The 10,000-nt window shown below is 42.7% G+C and overlaps 1 protein-coding gene across 3 annotated transcripts in view; it reads right to left on the reverse strand.

The window, feature by feature from the left end:
* LOC143018055 (uncharacterized) overlaps nucleotides 1–10,000 on the reverse strand; it is a 605,580-nt gene that overhangs the window by 517,277 nt on the left and 78,303 nt on the right. For all 3 annotated transcript variants that reach the window (XM_076173107.1, XM_076173105.1, XM_076173106.1), the window contains exon 3: nucleotides 7,278–7,594. In XM_076173107.1, the coding sequence (XP_076029222.1) occupies nucleotides 7,278–7,594 (317 nt within the window). The remainder of the gene's footprint in view (nucleotides 1–7,277; nucleotides 7,595–10,000) is intronic.

Below are 10,000 nucleotides of genomic sequence, written 5' to 3' on the forward strand. Positions count from 1 at the left end.
ACATGACACCTCACAGGGTGCGTGGGAAAGGTCGTCGTGCTCGGAACATTTGTCCGTTTGTTTTCATCCGCTATCAATAAACTTGTAGCTCTTGCCAAGCATATAAAACCATCTCTATGGTTGATGTTATTATTAGTATTAATATAGGCTGCTTCTATTGCTTTTCTTAATTTCTTTGTTGAACCTTTATTTATTATAATTGTATTGTCCCAGTTCGGAGGGTGGTCATGTGTATCTATGTGTCTTACTATAGAATTAGAAAGCCTGTGGGTTCTTACATCATTTTTGTGTTCATATAATCTTTTTTCTAATCCACGACCTGTTTCCCCAAAATATGAGGATGGGCAATTTTTACAAGGTATTTTATAGACATTACTATTTTCATTCGTATGGTTATTATAATTACGCGTTACCAAATGTCCCACTTTGCTACCTGATGTTCTTGCTATCTTTATACCTGCTCTTAAGAGGACGTTGTCTAGAGTTGAATTAACGCTGGAATTTGGGACTGTGATATATTGTGTTTCTTTGTTGCAATTATTTTTATCTTTACTCTTCTTATTTATTTCCTTAGCTTTCTTTTTTAGTTTAAGTAGAAGACCTTTGGGATATTTTACTTTGCTGAAAGTTTTTGTAATGTCATCTAGTTCGTCTTCTAAGAATTCTTCACTACAGATGCGAAAAGCCCTGAGGAAGAAGCCAATTATTATATCTGTTTTAGTCCTAATATTGTGTCCTGAATAAAAATGTATATAATCTTCTTTATTAGTGGGTTTGCGGTATACCGAAAACTTTACATTGCTGTTTGTTCTGTGTATGACAGTGTCTAAAAATGGTAATTTTCTGTTGTTCTCTACTTCTGCCGTAAATTGTATGTTACTATTTACATTGTTTAATCTTTTTAATTTATTGTTAATATTAGTTTCTTTTGGTACAATAACAACAATGTCATCAACATACCTTAACCAAACGCTGTTTCTACCCATTATTGATATATATGTTCCGAGCACGACGACCTTTCCCAGGCACCCTGTGAGGTGACATTATGTGTATAAAGTGTCCATGTTATACTTTTGTGTTATGCTTTGTGATCAAGACCCTAAGGGTCGAAACGTTAAGGCAGTAAAATTCTTCCATTATTCCTCGTATATTTTCTCCGCCTTCAGTTACATTTGTCATAGTTTAAATCAATATATATATATATATATATATATATATATATATATATATATATATATATATATATATATATATATATATACTTTCCCACGTTCGTATACTTACCAATGTGCTATCATAGTGGAGATGGGTTGAGCGCAAACTTTCGTGTATGTATATAAACTCGAGCATACAGATATATAAAAAAAACTTGCGCTGAACTTATATCTCTCTTGATAGTGTATTGGTCTAGTCACTCGGCACTGGTAATGTTCTCGCCGCATAGGTTCGAGTCATCGGGCGTACCACATTACAATTTCTCGAAGCATCTAGATGGCTTAGAATTAAAGTGCATTGTGGTTGATCAATATGTGTATATATATGTATATATATGTATGTATATATATATATATATGTATATATATATATATAAGAGTATGACAGAAAACTTTGAAAGTAATAAAAAGATATTTTGGAAAGAAATTAAGAGAGGAAGAGGAGGCGAATCAAGTAGAGAAGAAAAGGTAAAAGGTGCAGATGGAGAGATGATAATGGAGGAGAAGGCAGTAAGGGGAAGATGGGCAGAATATTTTAGGGAGTTGCTTAATGTGAAGGAGGATAGGGAGGGAAAGATAGCTGCAGTGGGAAATGCTAAGAAAATGAGAGTGATGAGTGAGGAAAATGGAGGAGAAATAAGGAAGGATGAAGTGAAGGCAGCAGTTAAGATGATGAAAGCAGGTAAGGCACCTGGTCTGGATGGATGCCATGCAGAATGTCTTAAAAAAGGAGGTATAGTGGTGGTGGACTGGTTGGTGAGGTTATTTAATGTTTGCTGGAGAGAAGGTAGAGTGCCAGAGGACTGGAGGAGTGCGTGTATAGTTCCACTTTACAAGGGAAAGGGGGACAAGTGTGAATGTAGTAGTTTCAGAGGGATTAGCTTGTTAAGTGTAGTTGGGAAGGCTTATGGGAGGATCTTGATTGAGAGGATTAGGAGAGGAACAGAGGGAGTAATTGGTGAGGAACAGTGTGGGTTTAGGACAGGTAGAGGTTGTGTAGATCAGATTTTTGTGGTAAGACAGATATGTGAGAAAGCTATAGGTAAGGGGAAAGATGTTTTCTGGGCCTTTGTGGATCTTGAAAAGGCTTACGACAGGGTAGACAGAAAGGCACTGTGGGAGGTTATGCGGATATACGGGATAGGAGGAAAGCTTCTGGGAGCTATCAAGAGTTTTTATGAGAGTAGTAGAGCTTGTGTCAGGATTAGAAATGGAGAGAGTGAGTGGTTTGAGGTAAAGGTGGGACTTCGTCAGGGATGCGTTATGTCACCCTGGCTGTTCAACTTATACATGGATGGGGTGGTGCGAGAGGTGAATGCAAGGGTAGTGGGTCAGGAATTGGAGATGGTTAAGGAAAATGGAGAAAAGTGGGAGGTGAGCCAGCTGTTGTTTGCGAACGACACTGCGCTTGTGGCAGGATCGGAGGAGGGATTGAGGAAGTTGGTGACAGAGTTTGGGAGAGTGTGTGATAGAAGAAAGCTGAAGATAAATGTGGGTAAAAGTAAGGTGATGAGATGTACAAGTGGTGAAAGTGGCAGTAATCTGGAAGTGAGCATTAAGGGAGAGCAACTGGAGGAAGTGGATAGTTTTAGATATTTGGGTGCAAATGTGGCAGGAAAGGGTGGAGTGAAGGTGGAGGTAGAATGTAGATTGAGAGAAGCGAGTAAATGCCTTGGTGGTTTAAAAAGTGTAATGAGGAATAGGAATCTGGGAATGGATGCTGAGAGGAGACTGTATGAAGGAGTGATTGTGCCAACAGCACTGTATGGAGCAGAAACATGGAACATGAGAGAGGAAGAGAGAAGGAACTTGAATGTGTTTGAGATGAAGTGTCTGAGAAGTATGATGGGGGTTACTAGGCTAGATAGAGTGAGAAATGAGGAAGTGAGGAGGAGAACAGGGGTGGAAAGGGAGCTGGGAGATAGGGTGGATGAAAGAGTATTAGGATGGTTTGGACACATGGAAAGAATGAGTGAAGAAAGACTAGTAAAGGAGGTATGGAAGGCAGATGTGGAGGGAGTGAACATGAGGTGACGTCCTAGGATGAGATGGATGGATGGGGTGAAGGGGGCTTTGGGGAAGAGGGGAATGTCGGTTGAGGAAGGACGGGAGAGGACAGAAGACAGGGGTGAATGGAGAATGGTTGTATATGGATGATGTTGTGATGCATGAGGTGGATTGGACGGGGGAATGGGGGTGAGGTAGTGTGTGTGAGCAAAAATTTTTGACGCAGCCCGAAGGGATTTCTCCCCGTCCTCTCCTTTATATGGGGGGACGGAGAGGGGGGGTCGCCGATTTAATGAAGCGGCCTTGCTGTGGATGTGCTGTGTCCTGCGACACTGCTTCTGACCCAGGGCAGTGGACAGGGTGCAGGGATGACCCGTCATCCAGGAGGTGCTAAGATGGGAGGGAGGGTGGAGGGGTGTGGAGTGTTTTCGGGGATGAAATGGGTGGGAATGTTTTTGTGCCTTGTCCTTTTTGGCTACCCCCCTGGTAAGGGGGAAAAAAGCCTTGGTATATGTATGTATGTATGTATATATATATATAGTACGTACATAGATATATAGATTAATCTTAGAGAATAAATCATATTGTTTCCCTTCATGATATCAACACAGACAACAACTTTGTCAACGGACACACGTCAGCGTCCATCGCTGAGTACCCGAAGTTTTCCCAACTTCGAGGAAACGCCCTGGAAGAGGAGGTCCTTGTAGGGGAAGAGGTATCCGGCCGCAGATCGAACTCGGAACGCGTTCCAGGTCGAGAGCTCGGCCAGGTCCTCTTCCACGATCTCAAGGTCGAATGCGTCCGTTTTCTTCGATTGTCGACTTCAGCGAAGGATTGAGTGTAAATGAATTTTGAGGTACGTATTCGGACGATCTCTTTTTGATCCTCAATTCACTATTTGATATAGTGACATATTTTGATTGATTGATTTATTTTATTTTATTTATTTATTTATTTGCGCTAACTAAAAACTGTTTTACTTAGTTGATAAGATAACCGTGAGCTAAAGTAGTCAACAACTTGCACATTTCAATTAAACTACCTAACGGCAACTAGTAAATAATTGGAGCCCCATGACATAAAAAAAAAAATACTTTACACTCTCTCGTAACTTTCTCAACTTGTATCTTGTATCTGCCGCCAGGCGATTTTATTCAACTGAAGGCGAGAAAATACAAGCCCCTGAATTCCAAAGAGTTAAATTAATCCTGCATGATAAAAGGGTTAACCCAGTTCACGCTCATATGAAAAATATTAAGCCAGGAATCCTGAACTTGTATTCCAAGACGTCACCTTTTGTGGTAGGACAGTCACGGAAATCACTTATGTAAAAAAAAAAAAAAAAAAAAAAAAAAAAAATCTTCAGGGCCTGACGTCCCGAGCACACAGGGTAAAGGTAAGGGTTTAAGCAGCACCTAAGCGTCTCCTGGCGTAACCGTGTTTCGGAAAGAAAGTGGTGAGGACTCAGAGACACTTCAGGAGATTTCATAAGTCGAAACAGGTGCTGAAGTGAGGGTTTGGAAGAGGGACTTCAGCGCCTGTTCCGACTTTTGAAATGTCCAGAAGTGTCTGGAGGGATCCATGGGGAGGGGGAGGAGGAGAAAGAGAGCGGAAGGGGAGAACTGAAGATGAGAAAGACGAGAAATATTATGAAGAGAAATTGGAGAAGGCAGAAGAAGGGGAAGGAGGTGAGTGGATGCAAGAGGTGTGGAAGAGGAAGAGGAGGAGATGGAGAGAGATGGAAGAATGAAATATTAAAATGTTTGGATATAAAGTGGAGAGGGAGAAGGAGAGGGTAAGGAGGAGGAAGAAGAGAGGGTGTGGGAAGAGTTACATAGACAAACGAACAGCAGGAGACCTATTGGTCCTTGAATGGCTGTTCAGTACTTAAGCCAATCTAATACTATAAAAAGAAATATGAGGAGTAAGAAAAGGAGGAGGAGGAGGAGGAGGAGTAGGAGAAGTATCAGGAGCAGGAGGAGGAGGAGGAGGAGGAGAGGGAGTGGTAAGAGGAGGAGAAAATGAGGAACAGAAAAAGGAGCAGGAGCAGAAGGATTAAGAACAGGAGGAAGAGGAGGAGGAGGAGGAGGAGGAGGAGGAGGAGAGGGAGTGGTAAGAGGATGAGAAGGAGGAACAGCAAAAGGAGCAGGAACAGCAGCATCATAAGGAGGAGAAGGAAGAGGAGGATAGGAGGAGGAGGATAGGAGGAGGAGGAGGAGGAGGAGGAGGAGAGGGAGTGGTAAGAGGAGGAGAAGGAGGAACAGCAAAAGGAGCAGGAACAGCAGCATCATAAGGAGGAGGAGGAGGAGGAGGAGGAGGGGTAGGAGGTGGACACTCATATGTGGCACTATCATTTGTGATACTCATATCTGTGGCACTTGAAGGTCCACGAAAAAGTCTAGACACACCAATCATGACTCCGACCAAAGACCAGAAAACTCGCAAGAGACACAAGGGACAGTAACGGTTATGACGACCGTTGGAACCGTTTTAACTGCTGTAACGGTCGCCACATCCCGCCGAAAATGGCCTCCTACCCTCTGCATCTATGTCGGGGTCCCTTGCTTACTCAGGGTTTTCGACATTCTACACTGTACCGGAAAATTCGAAAGGAAAAGGTCATTCTGACCCCTATCAACAATGCATTTTCGAAAACGCTTACGTGGTTTGGGGGGACGAGGGGACGAGGGGAAGGGGAGGTGGAGGATGGTGTCTGTTGTTGTGTCGAAGCGTATAACGACCCAACGCCCCGCCACATACACACACACACACTTCCCCCCTCCCCCCCTTCCCCCCTTCTCTTCATTTCCCTTTCTCCATCCTCCCCCCTAACCCCACTTCCCTTTTTTTCCTACATTTTTTTTACCTTCACTATTTTCCTATACCACCTTACTGTTTTTCCTTGCATCTTACCTTTATATGACTTCCTTTACACTTCTTTTCCTTCTCTTTTTCTTCCCCATGGCTTTTCCCTTTTTTCTGTTTTCCCTATTTACCCTTTCTCTCATTCCTCTCCTATTTCTCTTTTTTCTTCTTCTTCTTCTTCTTCTTCTTTCCCGAACATGCTGGAAAGCAGAATCTCTTCTTTCATATTCTATTGCAGTTCTTGGATGCAGAAACGATATAGAAACATTTCTACTTCTGCATTTATACTCCGGTCCTGACGCGCTATCGTAGCGTTGTACGTATTTGGTCAACACGCGACATAATTCACAGATTTTTGTTTCTAATGTCGCAACTCTTCCGTTCGTATTTATGAAACAGTTTGGCATTAACATGAAAAATGGTGTCACTGTGCTTCTTAAAGTTTATTATTAGTTTTTTATGCTCAGGTAAGCATATGATGGTGTTATGTATACTAAAACATGCATAGTCATAAACAAAAATTTTTACCCATCCAGAGTTTTTCATGATACGAAATTCAAATTCATTGTAGAAATTTTTTTTACTACACAGGAAAATATATCACGAACTCGATAAAAAGAATAATGATGAGGTTGCAAAAACTGTAGCGTGGGTCAAAAATATTACTTATGATTGTACAGTCACCTCCACTTCCTAGTAGCTGAGGGTCAATCAGCTTTTACGATACAAACAAGTTTACGAGGTCACAAGTGAACTACTTACGTCGTAACTCTACGACTTAAAGATATCAGCTGCCCCCCCCCCCGCCCGACACTCAAGAAAACATTAACCACTGTGGTACTAGAAAGTGAACTGAGTACAAAGCAATGTTTTGGATGATGGAGAACATAAACACAGGGGAAGGCTCGGAACCCTAAACACTCTAACGTTTCGTTCGCGTAGAGCTTCTTCAGAGAGTGTACGGAAAACTGTAATTGAAATTTATGTACTAAACTTCAATTACATTTTTCCGTACACTCTCTGAAGTAGTTCTACGCGAACGAAACGTTAGAGTGTTTAGGGTTCCGAGCCTTCCCCTGTGTTTATGTTCTCCATCATCCAAATCATTTGTCTAGAATACTTAACAAAGCAATGTACATGCGTAACATTACACATCAGGACGCCCAAGATCGAAGTTCCTCTGCTCACCTAAAGCTTTCCAGACGTCGTCCTCAAGGTCCTGCTTCCACTCGACGGCAGCGGCGAAGGGCACAGGGTAGGAAGCGGCCAGGTACTTCTTCCCACGACCTCCCTTCCCCTTGCCCTTCCCTCCTCGCCCCTTCCCTCGCCCCTTCCGTCGCCCTTTGCCGTTGTCCCCACGTCCTTTACCGCCACGGCCCTTGCCTTTGCCCTTATTCTTGTCCTTTTTCTCCTGCAGGACGTCGGCGAGGACGATGTAGGTCTTCTGCGGCGACACCGGGGTGAGGCACAGGTTCCTCGAGCCGAAGTTGGTCACGTTGACGCGCCTGCGGGAGGAGCAACAAAGGACAAGAGATCAATTAAAACGCGGACACAGGGTGGGTGACGTCATGGGGGACGGGGGACGGGGGACGGGGGAGGGCTTTAGTGAGTCAGACAGAACGTGAACTGACGTAGGTCGAAAATGAGGATGAGGACGAGGAGGAAGAAGACGAGGAGAAGGAGGAAAAAGACGAGGAAAAAGACGAGGAGGAGGAAGACGAGGAAAAGGAGGAAAAAGACGAGGAGGAGCTGGGAAGACAAATAGGAGTAGAGGAAGAGGGAGGAAGGAGAATTGGATACCTCATAAAAGGAAGAGAGAGAGAGGAGGAGGAAGAGAAGGAGAAGGAGGAGAGGGAAAGGAAGCGAAGGAGAAGGAGGGGAGAAGGAAGAGAAGAAGGAGGAGGAGGAGGAGGAGTAGAAGGATAAGGAAGAGGAGGAGGAGGGGGAAGCGGGGGAGGAAGAGGAAGGAGAGGAGGAGAATGGAGAGATTGCAGAAGGAGAGTAGGAAGACGGGGGGAGGAGAAGGAGGAGGAGGAGGAGGAGGAGGGGAGAAGGAGGAAGGAGGAGGGGGAGGAGGAGGAGGAGAACAGGAGGAAAATTACGAGGATAAGGAGGGGAGGAGGAGGAGGAGGAGGAGAACAGGAGGAAAAGGACAAGGAGAAGGAGGGGAGGAGGAGGAGGAGGAGGAGTAGAAGGTGGAGTAGGAGGAGTAGGAGTAGTAGTAGGAGAAAGAGAAGGAGGAGTAAGAGAAGGAGGAGGAGGAGGAGGAGGAGGAGAAGGAGGAGGAGGAGGAGGAGGAGAAGGAGGAGGAGAAAGAGGAGGACGAGAAGGAGGAGAGGGAAGAGGAGGAGGAGTAGGAATAGGAGGAGAAAGAGGAGGAGGAGGACGAAAGGAAGAGGAGGAAAGGAGGACGAGGAGGAGGAGGAGGACGACGAGGAGTAGGAGTAGGAGGAGGATAAAGAGGAGGAAGAGGAGGAGGAAGAGGAGGAGGAAAAGGGAAGTCAAATCAGGGGAACTCCGTTGGCCATGGAATATGATAAAACCTCCCCCGGGGGAAAAAGGACATAAGATCCTAATGCCTCATTAAGGCTGAGAGTTCCTCTGGGAACGATAGGATGCGAGTGAGGCTGAAATTGAGTCCGCTGGGACTTCAGTATTATCTGAAGCCCTTCCAGGCTTCAGAGAAATAGAAAATAGAAAATTATTGGTAAGAGGCAATGAAAGAAAACACAGCTACTTTGTAAAATATTCTTAAATGTACATCAACAGAAAATTCCATTTCTGTAAGTATAACAGAAATGGAAGATGATTCTTTATCTAACTATCTACATACCTATCTATCTGCCTGTCCATCTGTATATCATCTAATCTATTTATCTATCTATCTATTTAATCTATCTGTTAATCTGTCCATTTGTCAATCTATCTATCTATCTGTTTGCCTATCTATCTATCTATCTGTTTGCCTATCTATCTATCTATCTATCTATCTATCTATCTATCTATCTATCTATCTATCTATCTATCTATCTATCTATCTATCTATCTATCTATCTATCTATCTATCTATCTGTCTGTCTGTCTGTCTGTCTATCTATCCATCCCATCTATCTATCTATCTGTCTGTCTATCTATCTATCCATCCCATCTATCTATCTATCTATCTATCTATCTGTCTGTCTATCTATCTATCTATCTATCTATCCATCTATCTATCTCTCTCTCTCTCTATCTATCTATCTATCTATCTATCTATCTATCTATCTATCTATCTATCTATCTATCTATCTATCTATCTATCTATCTATCTATCTATCTATCTATCTATCTATCTATCTATCAGATTCTTTCCTATGTTCTCTCCTTCTATCCCTACCTCATGCCTATTTACCTATCTAATCTATCTCTCAACCTATCTATTTAACCTGTCAACCCATTTATCTATCTATTCATTTCTCTGTCTATCTATATATCTGTCTATCTGTCTGTCTACCTATCTATTTGTTTATCATGTTTATATGTCCTGGAGAAAGTGATATATATTAAATGATGATGATAAAATTATTTTGAGCAAAAGACATTTTCACCCAAAAATACATAGGTTGACGTCAATGGAAATTCATTAAAAAAAAAAAAAAAAAAACAATCCTGAAAAAAAGTAGATTAGGGTGCTCGCTAGCTAAGCGGGTTAGAGCGTCGCCACTTGCGGCGAAGGTCGAGATGACGGCAGCTCAAACCCTGCCTCGAGCGAGTTGGGCCAATGGCATGGGTCATTAAAAACCCACGCTGCTAAACACTGCACAACGGGATTTGTTATGAAATTAATAATAATGAAAATAATAGTGATAATGATAATAATAATGATAATAATGATAGTAATAATAATAATGATGATAATGATAATAATGATA

This window comes from Oratosquilla oratoria, chromosome 34 (assembly GCF_046742065.1).
Source record: "Oratosquilla oratoria isolate Oo_2021 chromosome 34, ASM4674206v1, whole genome shotgun sequence".
Lineage (NCBI taxonomy): Eukaryota > Metazoa > Arthropoda > Malacostraca > Stomatopoda > Squillidae > Oratosquilla > Oratosquilla oratoria.